General features: G+C 51.7%; 1 protein-coding gene across 3 annotated transcripts in view; it reads right to left on the bottom strand.

Annotated features, from left to right (window-relative positions):
• Positions 1–24,350, bottom strand: part of SUSD4 (sushi domain containing 4) — an 81,715-nt gene that overhangs the window by 4,888 nt on the left and 52,477 nt on the right. For 2 of the 3 annotated variants that reach the window (XR_009550289.1, XM_060192447.1), the window contains exons 3-8: positions 19,706–19,936; positions 13,248–13,421; positions 9,676–9,864; positions 3,683–3,874; positions 2,734–2,878; positions 603–955 (exon numbers count right to left, since the gene is read on the bottom strand). Coding sequence is in view for 2 of the 3 variants with exons in the window: in XM_060192447.1 (XP_060048430.1) it covers positions 603–955; positions 2,734–2,878; positions 3,683–3,874; positions 9,676–9,864; positions 13,248–13,421; positions 19,706–19,936 (1,284 nt within the window). In the remaining variant the exon portion in view is untranslated. The remainder of the gene's footprint in view (positions 1–602; positions 956–2,733; positions 2,879–3,682; positions 3,875–9,675; positions 9,865–13,247; positions 13,422–19,705; positions 19,937–24,350) is intronic. The other variant, XM_060192446.1, reaches the window with a different exon arrangement.

Genomic DNA, 24,350 nt, shown 5'->3' with positions numbered 1-24,350 from the left:
GGTAGGGGAGGGGAGAGAAGGTAGTGGGAGGGGAGAGGAGGAGAGGAGGAGGGGAGAGAAGGTAGGGGGAGGGGAGAGAAGGTGGGGGGAGGGGAGAGAAGGTAGGAGAGGAGGAGGAAGGAAACCCTCCAAGCACCAGCCACCTCTACTTCGTACTCCTGGCGACGGAGTGCCTTTTCTTTCCTTCCTGTTTTTTTCTTCCTTTTGAGAAAAGCTTGCCTTTATTTTTAATTTTTTTATATTTTATTACTTTATTGGATAGAGACTGTGAGAAATCAAGAGGGAAGGGGGAGAGAGAGAGACAGAGAGACGTCTGCAGCACTGTTTCACTGCTTGTGAGGCACCCCCCTGCAGGTGGGGACCAGGGGCTTGAACCTGGGTCCTTGTGCCTGGCGACGTACGCACTGTACCAGGTGCCTCGCCTGCCCCCCTTGAGCTGGGTGCCCTTTCTGAAGTTTGGTTCATGGGCTCCTCTCTCGGGAGATAGCAGCTAGTCCTCCTTACACTGGGCCCGGCTCCCTCAGGCTTCTGCTGAAAGTGACCGACAGGGCCAGAGGGCCCAGACTGTCTGGTGTGTCCCCCTGGGCCCAGGCCAGACTTACCATCCTCGATGTCGATGTTGGGGCTGGTGGACACAGCCTCTCCTGTCGGGCTGGCCTCCGAGGTGGGGTTCCCGGCAGTAGGCTGAGTGCCCCCCGGGCAAGCGGGCTGTGGGGACAGGCTCTGCCGCAGCTCAGGGGGGCAGGCTTCCGACATGCTGGGGCCCGTGTCCAGGTCCCCTGAGCCGGGGTATGCTGGGGGGCTCTGGTCGTCCACAGGTATGGAGCAGCCCAGGAAGCCGGGGCCTAAGGCACTCAGGCCGCCACTCACGGCCTCGTCATAGGACGGGAGCATGACGGGCACTCCGTCCACCACCACGAAGTCGGGGTCACTGCTGGAGCTCCGAGGGGGTCCCCTGTGCAAGCAAGTGGGTGTGAGCATGTCAGAGGGAGCCCCCCCCACTGGTTCGGGGGGGCCTTGGGGTCTGGCAGCCCTCCCAATATCCCCTGACCTAGGGGGCATAGCTCTGAGTGCTTCCCTCCCTGAACCTCATCCTTCTTTAAAAAAAAATTTTTATTAGTGATTTAATAATGATTAACAAGACTGTATGATAACAGGCACAGGGAGTCGGGTGGTAGTGCAGCGGGTTATGCGCACGTGGCACAAAGCGCAAGTGTAAGGATTCCGGTTCGAGCCCCCGGCTCCCCACCTGCAGGGGAGTCGCTTCACAGGCGGTGAAGCAGGTCTGCAGGTGTCTGTCTTTCTCTCCCTCTCTCTGTCTTCCCCTCCTCTCTCCATTTCTCTCTGTCCTGTCCAACAACGAGGGCATTAATAACTACAACAATAAAACAACAAGGGCAACAAAAGATAATAAATAAATATTTTAAAAATGAGCCCCCCCCAAAATGATAACAGGGGCACAATTCCACACAGTTCCCACCACCAGAGTTGCTGGTCCCATCCCCTCCATTGGAAGCTTCCCCATTTTTATCCCTCTGGGAACATGGACCCAAATTTTTTATGGGGGTGGAAGGTCTGGCTTTGTTTGCCTCCACTGGGTCTGGCTGTCCCTGAGTTCCTGGGCTACCAGGAGGGGGACACGGCCCACTGTCCCTACAGATGCCAGACCTAGTACCCATGCCCATTGTGGACACTGCACCCCAAAACCTAAGCTCAGGGGTGCCCACCCGGGGAGCCTGCACTCTACTGGGAAGAGAGAGAAGTCCGGCAGGTGCTGGGCCCCTGAGCACCGGCCTGAGCGGTCCCAGGCCTGAGCCTGAGGGGAAGGGATGAACAGACGTGGCATCTTCTAGAGGGGCGGCTTCATCAGGCTGCGTCTGCCTCTGCTATCCAGAGCCTGTCCCCCACTCAGTGAGGTCCTGAGCAGACCACGTGAGGACACACAGAGAGGGACGGAGAGTGGGGGTTCCTGCCCCCAGCCCCGGGGGCAGGAGGGGCGTGAGAGAGGGACTGAAAAACCTACAGTGAAAGAGGCTGGGAGGAACATTAAAAAAAAAAAAAAACAGATCTCACTGTTGGGGCCAGGCAGAGGCGCACCTTGTTAAATGCACACATTACAGTGCACAAGGACCAGGGTTCAAGCCCCTGGTCCCCACCTGCATGGAAAAAGCTTCATGAGTGGTGAAGCAGTGCTGCAGGAGCCTCTCTCTCTCCCTCTCTCTCTCTCTCTCTGTCCTAGATAATAAAATGGGGGGGGAGTGAAAAATGGTTGCTGGGAGCAGTGGATTTGTAGTGCTGGCACTGAGCCCCAGCAATAACCCTGGTGGCAAAGAAAGGGAGGAAGAGAGGAAGAGAGGAAGGAAGGAAGGAAATAAAGAAAGGAAGAAAGAAGGGAAGGGAGGAAGGAAGGAAAGGAGAAAGAGGTAGGGAGAAAGAGAGAGAGACATAGGAAGGAAGAAAGAAAGAAAGAAAGAAAGGAAGGGGATGGGAGAAAGAGAGTGAGTGGGAGGGAGGAAGAGAGAAATGGAGAGAAGAGGGAGGGGAGAGGGGAGAACCGAGGCCCATCTCCAGCTTGGTTCTCTGACCTGCCAACCCCCCAGGAAACTGTCTTCCAGCTTGCTCCCCTGAAACCCCAGGTCTGCACCCTCCAGGGACCTGCCCCTCTGCTGCCTTCCCCTACCCAAGGCCCTGCTCTGACACTGGCACTCTGGGCTGCGGGAGCCGGGCACTGACCTGGGGGGGAAGTGGGCCTTGAACTTGGTCTGGAACACGCGGGCCAGGATGACAAGCAGCAGTGCCAGCAGCACACTGGTGGCCGTGAACGCCACAATCTTCCACGTGGTCAGCAGGGTCTGGTGTGCGCCCGGCCACGCTTGCTCTGTGGGGAGTCAGCGGGCAGCCGGTCCTGCTGGTGAGCCCCCGCTCCTTCCACTGGGGGTCCCAGATGGACCACTGGACACAGGACACCTGCCTGCCCCTTGCCGTCAGTGAGGCCCCTCGGGCCTCCCCCATGTCCGGAGAAGCTGACCTTGCAGAACAGGCTGCTAAGTCTCTGACCCTTAGCTCTGAGGCTCAGCTGGGAGCCCTCTCTCCCAGGCTGGCCGCTGCCTGCACTACCCGGGGACCCTCCATGTTCCTCCTGTCCTGTCTACCCTACCCTCCGGGAGCCTGGGGCACACGGTCACCCCCACCCACGGGGCACAGCCCAAGGCACCTAGTGCAAGCCTGGCTCCTTCTTGGGTAGTGCAGAGCCTTCAGATGCTAAGTTCTTCTCTCTGATGAGGCCTGATTTACACACAAGCCCCGTGACAGAGAAATGCTCCTTATTCACTAAGGACCCTTTTTCTCAAAATCTCTCTCCATGTCCCCGGTTCACAGCGGTTAACTGAGGCCATGGGAACTGAGACTCTGGATAAGAGGGGCTTCCTGTCCCAGCACGTGTGTCCCCAAGAGCAGGGCGTGTAGGTGAGGCGTCACTGGGATGCCCCTGGAAACCCAGGTCCTTGCCTGATGCAGGGTCAAAGCCGGGGGAAGGCAGGGCATCACCAAGGGCGTCTCGGTGCTTGAGCTTGGAGATGAGTAGGCCAGGCCTGACCCTCTGCCGGGAGCACCCAGGGGCCTGACAGGAGCACCCAGGGGCCTGCCGGGAGCACCCAGGCCGGCGTGTGCAGGGAGGGCTCACCTGTCTTGATGCAGTACACCTGATAGGAGGGGAACCACTCTCCGTACTGACATGTGATATACTTGTAGTCGCTGGTGAGGCTGTACCCAGGCTCGCAGGAGAACTCCACCACCGTCCCATGGCTGAAGTGTTCGCATGGCCGCGGGTGGCAAATGAAATCGCCGTGGTTCACCATGGGGGGCAGCGGGCACACTGAGGGGGAGGAGAACGAGACAGTCGCACCATAATGATGGGCAGAGGCCCGCTGCAGCCTGACTCTTTTATTTTCTTTAAAGAGAGGAGCCCAAATGCCTGGTGACAGGCAACTGGTTAAAGAAGTTATGGGATTGGGGGCTGGGTGGTAGTGAAGCGGGTTAAGTTGCACATGGTGCCAAGCGCAAGGACCAGCGTAAGGATCCCGGTTCGAACCCCCCAGCTCCCCACCTGCAGGGGAGTCGCTTCACAGGCGGTGAAGCAGGTCTTCAGGTGTCTGTCTTTCTCTCCTCCTCTCTGTCTTCCCCTCCTCTCTCCATTTTTCTCTGTCCTATCCAACAACAGTGACATCAATAACAACAATAACAACAACAACGATAAACAACAAGGGCAACAAAAGGGGAAAAAAATAGCCTCCAGGTGCAATGGATTTGTAGTGCAGGCACCCAGCCCCAGCAATAACCCTGCAGGCAAAAAGAAGAAGAAGGAGAAGGAGAAGGAGAAGGAGAAGGAGAAGGAGAAGTAGTAGTAGTAGTAGTTATGGAATCTATACTCCATGGAAACTCTTCTGCAATCAGAAAAATAAAACAATGACACCGTATCCTTTCGGTAAAATGGATGGAGCTGGAGGTGACTACTTAGTGGAAACAAAGAGAGATAAAAGACAATTAACGACCAGGTGGCTTCACTCACTGGTGGACTCTAGAGAACCGAGGCAAAAACGAAACAAGCAGGGCAGCAAACTGTCTCTAAGACTTTGTGAGATCTGGAGCTTCTCTCTGGGAGTTGGGAGGGTGAGGACACAGACTCTGGTGGTGGGTGCGGTGTGGGACTAGACCCTGTCCTCTTACAATCTTGGAACCCACTGTTCATCACAAATAAAAAAGGAAGAAAAAAATAAAAAATAAAGATAGGCACAGACAGGCAGAGAGGCAGGGAGTGCCGGAGAAGAGACCATGGTGGGGAAACTTCCTTCATTGTGGTGGAGGCCAGGTTCAAACCTGGGTCTTGCACATGGCAAAGCAGCACACTATCCAAGAGAGCTATTTCTCTCTCGTTCTTTACTTATTGCCACCAGAGTTATTGCCCACACTATGAATTCACTACTCCCTGCAGCCAATTTTTCCTTTTTTTTTATTTCAAACCCCATTCTTTCCATTTTATTCGATAGGACTGAGAGAGATTGAGAAGCAGGGGGACACAGAGAAGGAGAGAGAAAGAGAGGCACCTGCAGACTGCTACACCAGTCATGAAGATGGGGAGCAGGGGGTTTGAACCTGGGTCCTTGTGCTTGGTAGTGTGTGTACTTACCAGGGTGTACTACCACCTGGCACCTTCTCCATTATTTGTATATGTTTTATTTATGAGAGAGAGAGAGAGAGAGAGAGAGACAACTGCCTGCCCACAGCCACACAGCACACCCTAATGGAGGCTGGCCTCCCAATGCTCACTCATCAATAACAACTGGACTAAGAAGGCTGTCACACCATTGCCGTGACTCTGCACACAATTTTAAGAGCGATACCAACCATGGGCACATAAGCACCTGCTGAGTGCCAGGAACTTCACCACATGGGCCTCGCTGGCAACCGGGTCAGACTGGCAGGGTCACACAAGGTGTATAGTCAGCTCCCCCATTTTACAGGAGAGATGGAGGCAGCTGGGGGCTAAATGACTTGCCCAGTCACAATGATTAAGCAGGAGACCCAGGACGGAGCCCAACTAGTGTGTGTTACTAACCATCAGGCCTATGTTTTGGGGTTCAGTGGCTGCATGCCTCCCATTCTTGGAGGGTTTTTTAATTTTTTTTTTTTTGCTACCAGGGTTATCACTGGGGCTCAGTGCCAGCACTATGAATCCACTGCTCCCAGAGGCCATTTTTTTTCTTTTTTTACTTGACAGGACAGAGAGAAATTGAGAGGGGAAGGGAGGGGAGGGGGAGAAAGAGAGGGAGAGAGAAAGACATGTGCAGACCTGCTTCACCGCTTGTGAGGTGTCCCCACTGCAGGTGGGGAGTAAGGGCTCGAACCCAGGTCCTTCCTCATGGTGGTATGTGTGCTTAACTGGGTGCACCACTGCCCAGCCCCTTTTCTTTCTGCTAGAGGGTGAGAGACAGAGAGGGAGGAACAGACAGAGAGACACTGCAGCACTGTTCCACCCCTCCTGAAGATCCCACTCCCGCTCCCGCTCCCGGAAGATGCTCCCATGTGGTAACCCGGGGCTCCAACCCGGGTCCTCATGCGTGGGAAGTGTTCACTCTACCAGCTGAGCCACCTGCCAGCCCCCAGGCTGCTGTGTGCCAGTTCTCACTGTGCGGATATGCACCATCCTGCCTCCATGATCACTGGCAATGCCAACTCCTGGCTCAGGGCAAGTTAGACAGAGTTGGGGGCAGGGGGGGTGGAATGAGGGAGGGGGGAAGGACAAGTTCACAGAGGAGGGACCCCAGCACCACTGTTCAGAGAACTCAGTGCTCTGAGCACCTTCCTGTGCTCACAGAAGCCCACAAGCATCAGGACTCCCCCGATGTGAGAGCACTTGCGCCCTCGAGAACCACAAGCCGTCTGTTCTGGAAGCATAGACAGGGAGGGCCACGCAGGTGGGTATATTTTCCTAGGATGTTTCCTGGACGGTGACACCTTATGACAAGCTTGTATAACGAGGTCACTTTTGTCGTATGCGTTACATTGGTTTGTTCTAGCCCTCCCCAAACCAAGAGAATTGGATCAGTCCAATTAATTTCGCGGGCCTGCTTGGCCCCGCCCCAAGGAACCCTGAGGGAGGGTTCCTGAGTTCATGAGTTCGAGAGTGTCTGAGTTCGAGAGTAAGGGAGAGGGTTCCTGAGTCCGAGAGTGCCAGAGTTAGCCAGAGTTCCTGAGTTCCTGAGTTAGACAGAGTTCCTGAGTTCCTGAGTTCGAGAGTTTCAGGGTTACAGAGTAAGAGAGAGTGCCAGAGAGACAGAGTTCCTGGGTTTCTGAGTTCCAGAGTAAAAGAAAGAGTGCTTGTGCCCGCCTGTGAAGCTAGACCTGCCCGGCAAGAGCCTCCGAATTTTAACAACAACTTTTAATAAGGTGATCTACGGGAGCGGATGCCCATATGCCCGGTTAAGCACACACATTTCCAGGCACAAGGACCTGGGTTCAAGCCCTTGCTCCCCACCTGAAGGATGTGTGTGTGGGGGGGGGGGCTTCAGAAGTGATGAAGCAGTGATGCAGGTGCCTCTCTCTCCTCTCCTCCTTCTCAGTTTCTCTCTACTGCCCTATCCAATAAAATAAATAAACATTTTTTTTTCAAAAAGTGATTTACAACTCCTGTAAGAATGAAAGAAATACTGACACCCAGGTACCTTTTTATTATTAGTTTTCATTGACTCTCATCTCTTATTCGAATCCAGTACTTCATTTAGCCCAGTGTCTGTCAAGGTTGACGACCAGAACACACCTCAGAGTCCAGCCTGACGCGCTCGGTTTAGAATCGTGGCTTCAGTGCCTTTAAGTAGAGCTCCGTTTGAAGGTCTCACAGACAAATTCCATCGGGTTATTTAAAGGGACAGGAATCAAAAATAAAGATTATTTGGAGAAAAGAAAGGCACTGAACGGCCGCTCTGCAGAGACAGCAGCTGTGACCCTCCCGGGGCTGGCATCAAGGCCGAAAGATACCTCACTCCTTTCTCCACAGAAGCCAGCGCCGCTTCCCTTAGGCTGGACTCTCAGAGTGTTGTCCCTTGAAGTCAGATTCTGTTCTACCTCATTTCACTTTATTTTTGCCACCAGGGTTATCACTGGGGCTCAGTGCCTACACAGCTCCACTGTCCCTGGCTGCCAATGTCCCCCTCCCTCCCTCTCTCCTTTCCTCCTTCCCTTCCTTTTTTCTTTTCTGATAAAGAATGAAAGACAGAGAAAGACAGAAAGGGAGAGAAGAGACACCTGTATCACTGCTCCATCTTTGTGAAGCTTCTTCCCTGCAGGTGGTGGTGGGGGTCCTGTGGGCTTGAACCCAGCTCCTTGCACACAGCAACATGTGTACTCTACTGGGTGAGCCAGCACTTGGCCCCTAGATTCTGTCTTAAGCTTATTCATATGTTCTCCAGGCTCTAAAAAGTCTGGGTTTCAAGGCCCCAAATGAAGCTTGTCAGAACATGGCTGGTCGAAATGCATTTAAATCAAATGCAAAAAGATGTTCAAATCAGCACGGCAAGTCAACATGGTCAGAACCACGATACCACTTAACCATTCCTTGGTTTCTCGGTTTCTAGTTCTCTGTGCTGGGAGGAAAAACTCCAGGACCAGAAAAGCCCCCTTGCATGGGAATTCTTGTTCCCCCGGGGTTTGCAACAGAAGGAAGGCTTCCATACCCCTCATGTCTCTAGGTGTGTGTGTGTGGGGGGTGTCAGACTTAGCAAATGAGCATGCAGGGTTGTGGGTCTCTCCAAATTAAGCAAAAAGTAATATTTACTGAGTCCCCCCCCAAAAAAGACACACACACACACACACACACACAGTTTTTAGTTTCTGTTAATTTTGATTTAGATCCTGAAAGGCTGATTCAGTTCTTGAGTTTCTATTCACATCAACCAAAGTTTTAAGGCACAAACTCCAGCTTTATGAAGTAAACAGAAGAGGGAAAAGAAGAGAAAAGAGAAGTTGAGAGCAAGGAACAGTTCAAGTGCACCCCCCCACCACAAAGGGCTGGGGGTGGGCAGGCCAGGAGAGACAGGCTCTGCCCAGAACATACCCACATGAAAGATTAGGTGGTGGGCTTCTGGAAATCAGGTGTCACTGAGGGCCCTCTGCCCTGTCTGCCTCTTACGGTAGGTCCGGTCCCTGCAGGGTTACGATTGCTGGGTGGGCAGTGAGGGGAGTGGAGGCTGTACTTACTCGCTTCATAGAAGGAATAGCCTGGCAGGCCTGGCTTGGAACCAGCCTCCTCTCTCCTTCAAGTCCTGGGCTGCCCACCCTCCCACTCCTTTCCGCTTGGAAGAACTCATCCCCCGCCCCCATTCTGCCAGGCCTTGTTTTGCTACCCAGAAGAGGTTTGTGTTACTAGGCTTTGGCCCTCTAATCTTTTCTCAAGGGATCTCTTTCTCTTGGGTTCTTCCCCCCTCCCTCCCACTGTGATCACATCCCAAGAATCAACAAGGTTCAGAGTCATCGAGCTTAATTTTAAGACCCAAGTCAGGGCCAGGGCTGAGGCTGGGAGCCTGTCACACTCACCAGCAATAGTTTTCAGGGGTTCTGCCCTCCCCAGGCCCTGCCCCAATTCCGCCAGCAGTGGCTTTATCTCCCTCTCTACTCCAAGCTGCTGGTTAGCACGCTGGGAAATGCTCACATACAATCAGAGAAGGCCTGGGGGACACCGAGCCCCTGGCTTCAGGCTCTAGGGTCCGCGTCTGCCTGCAGCAAAATATTTACCACCAGGTCCTAAAAAGCATGGAAATGGGAAGAAATATCGATGCAGCGACAAAAGAAGGAATGAGATCAATGGGCCCATCACACAATCTGTTTTCATTTGGGGCAGAGGAAATGAATTTAGCTTTGTGATATTTCATGGCTTGACCTTTGATAGGCTGAACTCTTCTCTGTAATCCACCCTCCTCTCCTGAGGGGGGGGTGGGGAGGGGTTGAGTATGGTGGGGGGGCTCATCTGATGTCTGGTTATCAGTGGGCTTCCCTGTGGGAGGACAGGTGACTGAAGCAAGCCAGGGGCTCAGGGTTCCTGCCGGCCACGAGCCTCAGCTGCGCATCTGTCGTGGTGACCGTGGCCTCCACTCCTACTACTTGCACAAGAACAAGATGTGTTACCTTCCAGAGCAAGACACCGGGGTGGGCTGGCCGACCAGAGCAGGTTGGGTGAGCACTGCAGATACTCAGACCCCTCGAGCTTAAAGCCAGGAAAGCATCGGTAGGAGATGACAGTGCCCACAGGGAAGGAGGTCTGGAACTCCGAGATGTTCACGTAGCCGTTGGAGGAGGCGAGGGGTCGCAGGCAGCCTGCAGCAGGGGAGAGAGAAGGGGAAGAGCCTCACTCAGTCCCCTTGGCCTGCCAGCGAACCAAGCACAGTACAGACTCTGCCCAATGCCCCAGGTGGTGCTGGGTAATTGGAAAACACTGATCAGGTGTTCTGAATGACATAGCACCTTGGGAGACATAGTCACACACACACACACACACACACACACACACACATCAATATCAGACTTCTGGAGGTGTGGCTATGGAGTAGAAAAAAAAATTAAAAATCACCTGGAAACTCAATGAAATACAACCGGGATTTCTTCAGAAACTCACTAAGAGTCAGACACCAAGTTACAGATGCCACTATGATTCTCTCCTGACACTGCTGGGCAGACAACCTCACCAGTATGTCCTGGAACCTCACCTCTCCAGCCCTGCCCCAACTAAGGAAAGACAGAAACGGGCTAGGGGGATAGATCCACTTGCCAACATGTCCAGAGGAGAAGCAATCACAGAACTCCCACCTTCTGCTCCCCATAAAGACTTTTGGTCCAGACTCCCAGAAGGGGAGAAATAATAGGGGAAGATGACCAGAGGGCTCTGAACTGCAATTCCATCAGTTCCCAGAGAGAGGAGGTAAAAAAGGAAGGACATTTGGAAGTAGCAATAAGTGTAGGTGTGACTTAAAAAGGAAGAGGACAGGGAGCCACATGGCGGTGCACCTGGGTTGAGCGCATGTTACAGAGCGCAAGGACCCAGGTTCGAGTCCCTGGTCGCCACTTGCAGGGGGAAAAGTTTTGCGAGTGGTGAAGCAGGACTGTAGGTGTCTCTCTCTAGCTCCCTGTTCCCTCTCTATTTCTGACTGTCTCTACCCAATAAATAAATAAAGTTAACAAAAAAATTTTTTTAAAAAAGGAAGAGGACCATAGAGAAAATGAGCAAAAATATAGATAGATAGATAGATAGATAGATAGATAGATAATTATAGAAATCATAGTCAACCCTTATCTATAACCTTGGGAGAACCACTGCAGTTTCTTTTCTTCTTTAATTTTTATTTATAAAATGGAAACACTGACAAGACCATAGGATAGGAGGGGTACAATTCCCACCACCACCAGAACTCCGTATCCCATCCCCTCCCCTGATAGCTTTCCTATTCTTTATCCCTCTGGGAGTATGGACCCAGGATCATTGTGGGGTGCAGAAGGTGGAAGGTCTGGCTTCTGTCATTGCTTCCCCACTGAACATGGGCATTGGCAGGTGGATCCATACTCCCAGCCTGCCTCTCTCTTTCCCTAGTGGGGCAGGGCTCTGGGGAAGCGGGGCTCCAGGACATATTGGTGGGGTTGTCTGCCCAAGAAGTCCGGATGGCATCATGGTAGCATCTGCAGTTTCTAATGGACACAGGGAGGAGGGACACAGAACTCTGGTGGTGGGAAAGGTGTGAAACTATACCCTGCTGATCTTGTAATTTTGAAAGCCAATATTATATCACAAATTAAAATAAATAAAAACAATCATGGGTGTGTGTGTGGGTGGGGGAGCCCCGCAGGAAGCTGACTGTGCTCAGTGTCCTGAAAGGAGAAAACCAGGGTCTGAGGGTAGGAGGGCACGTGGACAGTAAGAAAGCAGGGTGGTCGGCTCTGGGCCGCTTCTCTAACATCACGCTGCTGGCACTGACATAGATTCCAGCCTGGACAGAATCTGTAGTGAACCGAGTGTGTCTGAATCAATCACCCAACTCTGCAAGCAGGTTCTAGGCATGTAAACACAACAGGAGACGCCCTTCCCCCATCAGGCAGCCACCCTGCTCTCCTCCATTGCTGATACTGTGGTCTATTTACATAATCATTGTTTTGCCTGAGACCCGCCCTGCCTGCAGGGTATTAATTCATCCCACTGGTTAAAACCTTTGCAACAGTTGCTATGGAAGCTTTCTACCTTCCTGCTCTTTCCTTTTCTCCACCCCCTTTCCTAGCCATTTCCTTCTCTGACTTTCCACTTCTGGTTTCTAAGATATGAAAAGCGTGGTCTCTGATCAATAAAGACGCATCACGTTCCCACTCCGTCACGAGTTCCTGGTCTCTCTCCTGTGTCGCTGAGTGAGCAGCAGCCCATCTTGGCTCCGGTCAAGTTCTCTCCCACCCAGAGAGTACGTGCCCGGGAAGAAACACCCGCAATGCTAGCCCGGCACTCCCCCCACCACCACACACACACAAGTTCCAGGGGGCGGTGTGGGGGAGCTCTGGGCCACCTTCACCCTGAGTCCCCAAGCCTCCTCACTCCAGGGGACCCCGGCTCTTCAGCTCCCACAGAAGGAAGGGAGTGACTGATTTCTAACCCGCATGGCCTGTCCCAAGGCCCAAGCACGAAGTTAACATCTGTCTCAGCTTGTGCTGTGCCTGCTCTCGGGTACAAATAAAGCTGTGTATACTCTCCTCTCCTCTGACTATGAATTATACATGGGCTCCCGGGTCCCTGGGTCTGAGTCACATGTTGAAAAATAAAAGCAGAATTAATGTGGACTCCAGGGCTTTGCTTCTATAAACAGGACTCTTTCACGGCCACTCAGGCAAATGTAAAAAAAAAAAAAAAATGCAAGAGGATAAATATTCGTGTGGTCGGAGTGAAATTTGAACTTGGTTATTTTTCCTCCTCCTCTTCATGAATTATAAAAGGGATAATACTATTAGGAGGAAATAACCTCCACAAGGCTGGCTTGAAATATGTTCTGGCCGTTACTGAAATAAGAATAAATGCTCTAGTACTTCCATCAACCCGTGATAGTTGATACCCATCATGTTCACAGCCCAGAACAAGCCTCCTAACTCCTCAACTACCTTGGGTTTTCTTCAAGAAGGCGTGGCAAAGGGAGGCTTCACGGGCCATGAAGCAGTTCTGCAGGTGTCTCTCTCACATTCTCCCTCTCTTATCTTCCCCTCTATTTCTCACCGGCCTGTTAAATAAAATAGAAAGGGGGAAAAAACGGCCACTGGGAGTGGTGTATTTGTAGTGCAGACACTGAGCCCCAGTGATAACCCTGGTGGCAATAAAAATCAAAAAAGAGAGAAGGGGAGAGGGGGCGGGGAAGCAAGAGGAGGAGAAGGGGAAGGAGGAAACTTTACTATTTATGAAACTTCTCCCCCCTGCAAGTGGGAACTGAGGGTTTGAACCCAGGTCCTTGTATGTGATGATGTAAGCGCTCAAAATGGTGTACCCCCCACGTACGTCTTTAAATGGGGATGTAGGGAGCTGGGAGAGCCAGGGAAGGGTGTGGAGGTTTGGTGGCCACAGGAAGGCACAGCTAGCTGAGTGGATGGGGCAGGTGGCTTTGCTTGTCCCTGTGGGCTGTCTGTCACTCTACAGACCTGGACCCGCCTGTGGAGCTCAAGGAGAAGAAGGGCCAGGGCCAGACCTTGACAGATGGGCAGGTTGTCCCAGGTCCCGTCGTCACGACACGAGGAGGCCAAGTTATACAGGTCGGGGTAGCGGATCTTAAACCCTTCACGGCAGGTGACGACCAGCTGGTCTCCGTGTCGGTATGTCTTGTTCTGGATCTCGGCGTCTTCGATCTGGGGAACACGGCAGTCTGTGATTGTGGACAAAGAAAGAACGCATTACCACGGGGGGGGGGGGGGGTTAAGCTGTGGCGGCTGGTGGGTCTGAGGACCTGTCCCTGCTGCAGCCCTGGCCTTGGGCTGTGCACCATGCGGAATGGCCCTGACCTGCCACTCAGAGACAAGCAGCGCCTGCTTCACAGAGAAGCTGGACGAGGGGCCGAGGGCACAGGGGTCCGTAGTCCCGAAAGGGACGCTGACTCCTGCCTGCTGGTGGGACTCCAATCACGCTGGGTTTGAGGCAATGTTAGAAAGCAGTGAAGAGGGGGAGTCAGGTGGTAGGGCAGTGGGTTAAGCACAGGTGGTACAAAGCGCAAGAAGCAGCTGAAGGATCCTGGTTCGAGCCCCCGGCTCCCCACCTGCAGGGGAGTCACTTCTCAGGCGGTGAAGCAGGTCTGCAGGTGTCTGTCTTTCTCTCCCCCTCTCTGTCTTCCCCTCCTCTCTCCATTTCTCTCTGTCCTATCCAACAACGACATCAATAACAACAATAACAACTACAACAACAAAACAACAAGGGCAACAAAAGGGAATAAATAAATAAATTTTTTTTTAAAAAAAAAGAAAGCAGTGAAGAGGGGGCCAGGCGGTGGCATGCCTAGTTAAATGCAACATCACAGTGCACAAGTGACAGAAAATTTCCAGAAGTTAGCCCCTGGATACGCTTATAATATGTGTTTATAATCTGACTGTGATGCATCTGTAAGCAGGCCTCAATACAGGACGGAAAGACTGAAAGATAATACAGGTTAAGAATGTGTGGACAGGGAGTCGGGCTGTAGCGCAGCGGGTTGAGCACAGGTGGCGCAAAGCACAAGGACCGGCATAAGGATCCCGGTTCGAACCCCGGCGCCCCACCTGCAGGGGAGTCGCTTCACAGGCGGTGAAGCAGGTCTGCAGGTGTCTATCTTTCTCTCCCCCTCTCTGTCTTCCCCTCCTCTCTCCGTTTCTCTCTGTCCTATCCAACAACGACGACAACAACAATAACTACAACAATAAAACAACAAGGGCAACAAAAGGGAATAAATAAATAAATAAATAAAATATTAAAAAAAAAGAATGTGTGGACAGTCTGAGATGGAGCAGTGGTTAGCGCAGGCTGGCCTTCACTGGGTGAGCAGTGGTAGCAAGTAGAGGTGGTAAAGGTCAGACTGAACCTTTACTGAGAAGGCAGCTCCTGTAACCCCGGCTAGCTTCTGCCCTCCTAAAAGGTGTCCCACACACCCCCAGTGGTGTATCTTGTGCTGATGTTAAACCTTCCCAGATCCAGCTGTGCAGGAAAGATCACAGACTCAGGCAGCCAGACCCTGAGCAACGGGCCCAAGTCCCTCCCCGTAACCTCGCAGCCTCCCCTTCTGTGAGGACGCTTTGCTCTCCAGCCTGCACCCCTACATGAGCCTGGACCGTCCCTTTGTTTGGGGCCAGAGTTAGCAGAATGAGCTGAGCTCCTGGCCCGAGTGTAAAGAAAAGGCTCCTTTCTTCCTCCACCTCCCTGGGCTTCCGTCATTTTGATTATTCATAGAGTTCCTCAACACAAGGACCCAGGTTCAAGCTCCTATTCCCCACCTGCAGGGGGAAAGCTTCACAAGTGGTGAAGCTGTCTCTGTCTCTCTCCTTCTCTATCTCCCCCCTCTCAATTTCTCTTTGTTTCTACACAATAATAAAAGAAAGAAGGAAAGAAAGAAAGGAAGAGAGAAAGAAAGAAAGAAATTAAGACAGAAAGGAAGAAAGAAAGAAAGAAAGAAAGAAAGAAAGAAAGAAAGAAAGAAAGAAAGGAAGGAAGAAAGGAAACGGTGAAGAGTGAGGAGAGCTGAAGGTTCATCTAGCCTGAGTGTCTGAGTCCAGACTGTTCTGTGACTGTGGACAGTGTGATGGAATCCTGTTCTGTCTGGCCCTTCCCACTCCAGGCAGGCCCAGTAAATCCATGTGGCTTAAGTCACCAGGCCAGGTGGGTCGGTCTGTCTCCGACAGGCGCCTCTGTGAACATCTCCAACCTCACGTGCCTCCGTGCTTGCAACCAGAGTCAGGCAGGCCCTGCATGACACACGGCCACCATTGCTGCTCTTAATCTTTCCTTGGGCCACACGGACCTTCTACAGGTGTGTTCCTACCACTCCCGAGATGACGTTTTTGTGTTCTTTGTATTATTTCAGAGATACCAGAGAGGAGGGGCCCACGCGGTGGCACGCGCGGTCAAGTGCACACAGTACCATGTGCAAGGATGCAGGTTTGAGTCCCTGGCTCCCCGCCTCATGAGTGTTGAAGGGCTGCAGGTGTCTCACTTTCTCTCTCCCTCTCTGTTTCCCCTTCCCTCTCAATTTCTGTCTGTCCTGCCAAATTAAAAACAAGTAGAAAGAAAAAGAAAGAGAGAAGAGACATGCAGGTAGATAGCACAGCACTGCTGTGGGGAATAAGGACTCGGTCAGGTTTCCTCCTGCAGACACAGGCAGGCAGTGAACATGTTCTGTGGCCTGGGGGGAGTTCCCGGTACTGTGCATGTTGGTAACTGGTTGTCTGGCAAGAAGTCATTTTTGTTATCCCCCCCCAAATATAAGGAGGCAGAGAGAGAGAGAGAGAGAGAGAGCGAGAGAGAGAGAGAGAGAGAGAGAGAGAGAGGCCCTTAGGGAATGGGGGAGCTGTGCATTTTGGAGGCTTTGATGAATCACCCTTCCCTAGTCTGTCACTCTCAGGGTTTTTATTTATTTATTTTCTCATTCTTTTTAAAAAAAATTTTTATCTTTATTTATTGGATAGAGAAAGCCAGAAATCAAGAGGGAAGGGGGTTTTATATATATAAAGAGAGACAGACAGACACCTGCAGACCTGCTTCACCACTTGCAAAGCCTTCCAGTTGGGGGCTGGGGGCTTGAACCCACGTCCTTGCGTACTGTAATGTGTGTGCTTAACCAGGTATGTCACCACCCGGCCCCGTTCTTCTCGTTTTCTCATCACTAAACTAAAAATTAATACAGAAGCCTGCGGCCCGGGAGGTGGCAGAGTGGACAGAGTACTTATCCTCTCCTGGATGAGGTCCAGGAGTTTGATGCCGGGCAGCATATACATACCCGTCGGGGTTTTTAGACCCTGCTTCTTGCAAGCATGGGAATGGGGTCATTATAATAACGTAACAATAGTAAACAAACATGGGTAAAGATCCCAAGGCAATATAGTTAGGTACAAATTACTTATCAGGCTAGTTAGCAGGGAGCAGAGTTCTAAAGCATGGAGCAAGGACAGCAAAAGACATTAGCAAGACTTCCTGCCACATGTTAGTGTTCCAATTCTTGCAACATGTTCGTCACGGGGTCGGCCAGTAGTAGCTCACCTGGCAGAGCAGGGCCACAGCATCTCTCCCTTTGTCTCTCTCTCCCTCTCTATCTCTCAGCTTCTATCTAGAGGCAAGAAGAGAATATGGCCTCCAAGAGCAATGGAGTAGTGTAGGCACCAAGCCCCAGCGATAACCCTGGCGGAAAAAAAAATTAAAAAATAAAGTATCAGGTAGAGGGAAAAAGAACCCCAATTTCTTAAAAAGGCCACGTGCCTACATCAATTCCAATCCCCAAAGTGTTTCCAGGAACTTGAAGCCAGAAATTCACGATTCACGTGGCACGCTGGCAGGCTAAACTAAGTTGGCACCTGTAACGCTTGTTCACCCACTTACTCAGTTATTCATTCATGGATCCGGGTGGTGGCACACCTGTCACAGTGTGCAAGTGCCTGGGTTCAAACCCCTGGTCCCCACCTGCAGGGGGAAAGCTTCACAAGTGATGAAATAATGCTTCAGTTGTCTCTGTCTCTCTCCCCCTTCCTATCAATTTCTGACTGGATCTATCCAATAAATAAATAAAGATTTTTTTTTTAAATCAGTCATTCATTTGGTGAGTTACTGAGTCCTTACCCTGGGTGCACTGTGCTCTAGGAGCTACGAAGAAGGGAATGTCAAGGGAGTCGGGCAGTGGTGCAGCAGGTTAAGCACACGTGGTGCAAAGCCTAGGACTGGCTTAAGGATCCCGGTTCGAGCCCCCGGCTCCCCACCTGCAGGGGAGTCGCTTCACAGGCGGTGAAGCAGGTCTGCAGGTGTCTGTCTTTCTCTCCCCCTCTCTGTATTCCCCTCCTCTCTCCATTTCTCTCTGTCCTGTCCAACAACAACATCAATAACCACAACAATGTTAAACAACAAGGACAACAAAGGGGAAAATAAATAAAATAAATATAAAAAAATTAAAAAAAAAAAAGAAAAAAGAAGGGAAAGTCAAGAGATAAGATGAGGGGAACGTCAAGAGCCTTCCTTGGAGGGCACGTGTGTCCAGGGAGGCAGCTGACAAAGATGAACAGGGAAAGGGCCCGGGAGACAGAAGACAGTGCTCACCGCCAGGACAGGGTAGCTGGGCAAGGGCTGGCTTGGGGACTAGTTTAGTCTGGGTGGGCAGGAAAGACACACCAGAGGCCCTGGAAATTATTAAGTTGAGCCTTCATGACACGAAGGGCGTTTTAGGCAGAGGAAGCAAACAAGCCAGTGCAGAGGCCAGGAGCCCGCCCAGAGTCCTTACAAACACAAGGAGGGACAGTTGAGCGCTCTCCCAGGGTCCCAGGGCTTAACAACAGAGCATGTCCCTTCCCTCCGCCCAATTTTAAGCTTCAAAGTGAAGATATACACCAGATCAGAATAATAATTCACACGTCCTAAATATAAAAGCTCCTTCCCGAAAGAAAATCAGTGATGGTCTCAGGAGAAACAGAACCTCGTTTCCAAAGAACCTCGCTACGCCCCGTGGGACTCTGGGACTCAAGAAAATTCCTGATTTGTGACTCTCTCTACATGTAACCTCACTACGCCCCGTGGGACTCTGGGACTCGAGAAAATTCCTGATTCGTGACTCTCTCTACATGTAACCTCGCTGTGCCCCGTGGGACTCTGGGACTTGAGAAAATTCCTGATTCGTGACTCTCTACATGTGCTGTGATGATCCTTGAAGATGTATGTGTAACAATGTGGCATTCCTGCTAGTTAAACTCCAATGCATTCTTTAAAAAAATTTTTTTATCATTTTAATTTTATATATTGGATAGAGACAGAAATCTAGAGGGAAGGGGGTGACAGAGAAGGAGAAACAGAGAGACACCTGCAACATTGCTTCACCACACACAAAGCTTTCCTCCTGCAAGTGGGGACTGAGGGCTTGAACCCAGGTCCTTGCACATTGTCACATGTGTGCTCAACCCAGTGAGCAACCACCCGGTCCTTCCAATGCATTTTTTTAAACTTTAAATGTATCTACATAAAGTAACAACAGATAGACAGAAAGACAGACAGATACAGGAAGTTATTTCAGCATACTTAGGAGTAACTGCTAGAAGCAAATGAGTACCTTGTCATGATCAGTAAGTCTGAGAACAGGGCCCAGTTGAGCACACATGTTACTAGGCACAAGGACCTGGGTTCAAGCCCCCAGTTCCCACCTGCAGGGGGAAGCTTCATGAACCGTGAAATCAGCGTTGCAGGTGTCTGTCTCTCCCATCTCCCCCTTCCTTCTCGATTTCTTTGTCTCTATCCAATCAAAAGAAAACTAAACATTTTTAGAAAATAAGTGTGAGAATAACTGCTGGAACTCAATGTCTGTCTAGTTACCCCCACACACCTGCCGTGGCTCTTTCTGCCCTCTGAGGGAGCACACCTAAGGCAAAGCAGAGCTGGTGGGTAGTAAGAGGCTTAGCCCCATGGGTAGCAGGCATCTCTCTCTCTCTCTCTCTTTCTCTGTCTCTCTCTCTCTCCTCCAGGATTATCACTGAGGCTCAGTGCCAGCACTATGAATCCACTGCTCCTGGTAGCCATTTTTTCCATTTTATTGAACAGGACAGAGAGAAACTGAAAGAAGCGGGGAGCCAGAGAGGGAGAGAGACAGACAGACACCTGCAGATCTGCTTTGCTGCTTGTGAAGTGTCCTCCCTGTAGGTGGGGGACAGGGGCTCAAACCAGGAACCTTGTGCCACCACCTGGCCACCCAGTAATGGGCTTCTCTGCATCACCATTCTGTCCCGTCTTTGCCCAACCTGGCTGCGCTCTGTCAAGAGGGACATGGGAGAGGGCGCTGAGTTGGCAGGGGGGACTAATTGCCCCATCTTGCGTTAGCCCCTATCCCGTTCTGTCCTGCCAGCAACGGTGATGGAGGGGGGTGTGCCCGCCGGAGAGGGCGGCTCCCTGGCCCAGGCTGTGCTCGCTGCCCCTGAGAGCAGGCGGGCAGAGGAGGGGACACCTTACCTTCCTGCAGGCAGGCCGGCTCCTCGCCGGGCACCCAGCCCAGGCTCCCATTCCGATGTTTCACGCACAGTCTCTTGGCGGCTCCCCGCAGCTTGAATCCCTCCTGGCAGTGAAAGCGGGTGACCGTGTTCTCCAAGAATAGCCCGCTGCCACCACCACCGCCGCCACCAGGAGTCCTGAAGCCGTTCTGGGGGACCCCTGGGTCGGCACACGCCTGAAGGTCTTCGAACCCTGCGTGGGCAGAGAGGACAAAGGGGCCTCTGACGTGCCCTCCCTGGAGCAGGTGTGGACCAGCAGGTGCAGGTGAGCTGAGAGCAGCCAGCGGCATCCACCCTGCTAAGGTAGAAACTTGGGTCTCTCTTCAGAGAGCTTTAATGTACACCTCTGAACGCTCAAGGTGCGGGAGGAACTCTAGTCTGAATATTGACTGGAAGAAAACAATATTTAACCGTTACAATTCCTGCTTTCACTTTTTTTTTTCTTTTCTTCCTTACAAGTGAGATCCTAAAGTCATGCATGTAGACAAGAAGAGAAAAACTATATAAGTTAGAAGGGCAAGGAAGGTAGGCAGAACAGATGTAAGAATTCTATCTCCTTTCCCCACTACTGGCCAATGGTTTTCTCTTTAATTTTTATTTTTTATTCATTATATATATATATATATATATATATATATATATATATATAGAGAGAGAGAGAGAGAGAGAGAGAGAGAGGGAAACAGACAATGGGGAAGGGGAGAGAAAGGGAGAGAGAGAGAGAGAGACTGCTGCAGCACTGCTCCACCGTTGGTGAAGCTTCTCCCTGAAAGTGGGGAGCAAGGGCTCGAACCCTACTCCTTAGGCACCGTAACATAGACGCTCTCGTAGGCGCACCACCACCTGCCTCCTCTTTTTCTCTTAATAAGCTTTTATTTTTGTTTTCTTTCCCAAGAGTTGTGCTATTGTTTATTTTAAGAACATAGGGTGGGGGACGGAGGGTAGACAGCATAGTGGTGATGCAAAGAGACTCTCATGCCTGAGGCTCCAACATCCCAGATTCAATCCCCCGCACCGCCATGAACCAGAGCTGAGCAGTGTGCTGTTAAACAAACAAAGAGAATACAGAATCTTCAGAGGGGCCAGGTTGAACACACGTCACCCTATATTACTGTCACTCCTTTCCAGGGGTGCAAGGGGGGTCACTGTGGGCAGTAGGGGCTGTGCCACATCAGACACTGTGACCATGTAGGACCAAAGACCCTGGAACCAAGAGGAGGAACATGCCAGGCGCCTCTCACTCTGTTCTCTCCCTGTTTCTCCTCTCTCTCTCTCCCCTCCCCCCTCTCTCCTTCCAGCTGTGCTGCACCCAGTTCCTGCTGGGTGGTTACAGGAGTAGCAAGAGAGACAACGGGGAAACAGGAAACACCCAAAGGCATGGAGCACTAGGGGCCGCTGGCGGGCGGGGTGTGGTGGCGGGCGACTGTGACATGGGGCTGGGAGCCCGCCGTTAAGCAAGGGTCAGCTGACAGCACACAGAGCCAAGTCTGGGTGTGAGCAGTGGCCTCAGACCTGGAGAGAGCAGGCCACGTCCCGGGGAAGGAAGTGAAAAACAGAGCTGTCCAGGGCTGTGGGAGGGTGTGTTGGAATGTGCCATGGCAGCTGCCCCAGACCCTCCTACCCACTGAATTACAGCCTCTCCCCTCTGGGAGGTTTTCTTTATTCCTCCATCCTCCACCCCCTTCTCTGTTTTCTCTACCAGCGCGAACACAGACCCAAGCTGAATTACTGTGACAGTGGTATGGCCAGGCCCTTTTTGGATGGGTCCCATGACCCCCGTGAGCTGAGGAAGACACCTGGGAACATCTCCATGGATGGGGGAAGCTCCAGGAGTGGTGGCTCTCTCTCTCTGTCTGTCTTCCTTTCTGTTTTTCACTCTCTATCTGCAAGGGATAGTCTCAGGTAAAACTGGCAGCAGAAACACAGTGAGCAGAGAAGAAGGCTGAGCTAGAAAGTTCCATCTCTTTGTCTGCCCGCCCATCCGCCTTCAAGGGGGGAGCCCTGTCTTCTCCAGCCTGCAGACTCAGAAACCATCTGACGTGACTCACCCTCAGCCTTTTTTTTTTTTTTTTTTTTGAGGAAGGGGGGTAAGCTCCCAAAGCTGAGTCTCCAGCTTCACTGCACCAGGCCTGGGACTTCTCAGCCTCTACAACTGCACAAGCCGAGAGAGAGAGAGAGAGAGAGAGAGAGAGAGAGATTGAGTTCTATCCTGATGGTGCCTGCTTCACTGGAGAACTCCGACTAATAATTGTCTTTCTAAAGTCCCTGAAGCACTTTATTGTTATTTTTCAACTTCAATGTCATTTTAATGGGGGGGGGTGTTGCTTTACAGGGTCTCCTCACAGGGGTCCAGTTTCCCAATCCCCCAAGACTGGTGTCAGCATATCCCACCCTCCATAAAACCTTCCTCCTCCTCTGTCACCAGCTCCCCAACACCCGCTCTGAGCACCCCTCCTCACTGCCTGCCAAACACTTTAAAATGCTGAGTGGGCATCAATGCCGGCTGTCCCCACACTCTACAGAAAGCTATTTCTCTCTGCACCCGGAGTTCAGGGAGGCTGCTTACTGGATTCTGGGGTATAACAGCCCAGTGGGGGCCCCAGACTGTACCCCCACTGGCTCACTCAACCTGTGGTGCCATCTTGGGCTCTGGCATCTTTATATTGGAGCCCAGTGTCGGTGACCCCCAAGGACAAGTCAAGGATGAAACTGTAATTGGGACTCTGGTTCTCAGTGAAGGGCAAGAATGTCTTCTCTTCCAAGCATGAGCTGTGGTAGGAACAGAAGCTGAGGGAGACACAGAGGACTCCACCAAACCCTCTGTTGCAACAAAGCTCCCCCCCCTCCAGCCTGCTCACTCACAAGTCTGCTGGGAGCTGTCAGAGTTTCACTGTGAGTGACATCAGGCAGCTTTGAAAACAATCATAGAAATGAAAGAGGTGTGAAAAGCAATCTTTGGGGCTTATTAGAACTGAAAAGTCCTATTTGAGAAGGGAAGAGTGTATCAAATGTAGCCAAATCAATTTAGGGCTAGGACGACTGGTTTCCATTTCTCTATAACCACAAGATGAGTCTTGGGGGAAGGAAGGGGAGGAAAAAACCCAAACTGATTTTTTTTTTATGCACTTACTTAGTGAAGTGAGGCTGGGGCCAAAGAGGAAAAGGATCCCAGCTGAAGTTTAGAGAGAGATGCTTGCCATTTTGTCCTGTTCCCCCCACCCCCCAACATCCCTTACCAGGGCCCTGCTCAGCTCTGCTGATGGTGGTGCTGGGGATTGAACCTGGGACCTCAGAGCCCCAGGCAGGAGAGTCATTTGTAGAACCATGATGCTGTCTCCTCAGCCCCATCATCATCACCATTTTCCACAGAGCACTGCTCAGCTCTGGCTGATGGTGGTGCTGGGGACTGAACCTAGGACCTCAGAGACTCAGGCATGAACTTTTCTTTTCTCCTCAGAGTACAAATTTTTACTACACTCATGAGCAAACCAGAAGCCCCACCCCTCTCCTCCCCTCCCTGTAGCCCTGTCACCCTCACACATCGGCCACTCCAATCACCTTCGAGGTCCTCTCTCTGACCCATGTCACCCAGAGGGGGAGAGGCCTGGTGGGCAGTGCAGTCTCTCATACGATGAAGGGGGAGTCAGAGCTGACACCTGGACCTGCTGGCTCTCTGTCCAGCACTCTGGCCACTTACAAGTATCTCCACTTGGCCTTCTGCAGACTGTCATGGTTCCCGTGACTTGTGTCTTCCTGATATTTTAGTGTCCTTGAGGGGAAGGAGGTCTGTAAAGCGTTCTGAGCTCCTGCCTGTCAATGCAAGACTGAGCCATCCCCGTCTCCATGGTCCCCCCAAAGCTTGACATGGCCAGCATGTGCTGGGGCCGGGGGACTCGCCTTGCTACCTGAGAGCCCCTGAATGTGTTTCTTAGAGTGCTGCTGGTGGCCAGAAGGGTTTTGTGGTGACCACAGCCTAACCGCAACATGGCTGAGCATGGCTGAGTGACACAGCGTCAGCCCTGGGGACGGAGTGCAGAGTGTCAGGCTCTGGGGAGAGAGACGCAGGCGGCCTGAGAGAGCCCCCTGCCCTCTGACCAGCTTCCCCAAGCAGACTCAGCGTCACACCGTGGCTTCCACGGGGCGGAAGGCTGCTGTCTCAACACCAGCATGGCAGACAAGCTCCTTCTTTCTTTTCCCCACTTCACTAGTAAACTGTCACTGTGCTTCAATAAGCTTTTTTTATTATTTATTTATTTATTTTACCAGAAGTGAAGCCTTTCTTTCATACAAGACAAATATTCAGAAGACTTTTCCTATTGCTAAAGACTCAGAGCTCAGTCACACTGTAAACACCATCAAGAGAAAATTAGGAAGCTCCTGAGGATGGATGGATGGATGGACGGACGGGTGGACGGATGGATGGTAGGACAGATGGATGGGTGGACTGATTGATGGATGGGACCCTGTGGCCATCTCCTTACTTCAAAACACACCTCCCCTTACACCACCATAGATTTCCCCCATCTCAACGATACTGTAACTTCTTCGAAGTATTTATATAATTCGATTTGACAGAACAGAGAGAAACTGAGGGGGGGGGTAAGACA

The sequence above is a fragment of the Erinaceus europaeus genome, chromosome 6, assembly GCF_950295315.1.
Source record: "Erinaceus europaeus chromosome 6, mEriEur2.1, whole genome shotgun sequence".
In the NCBI taxonomy this organism is placed as follows: domain Eukaryota; kingdom Metazoa; phylum Chordata; class Mammalia; order Eulipotyphla; family Erinaceidae; genus Erinaceus; species Erinaceus europaeus.
The sequence above is the reverse complement of the archived record's forward strand: the minus strand, read 5'-3'. Positions and strand labels throughout refer to the sequence as shown.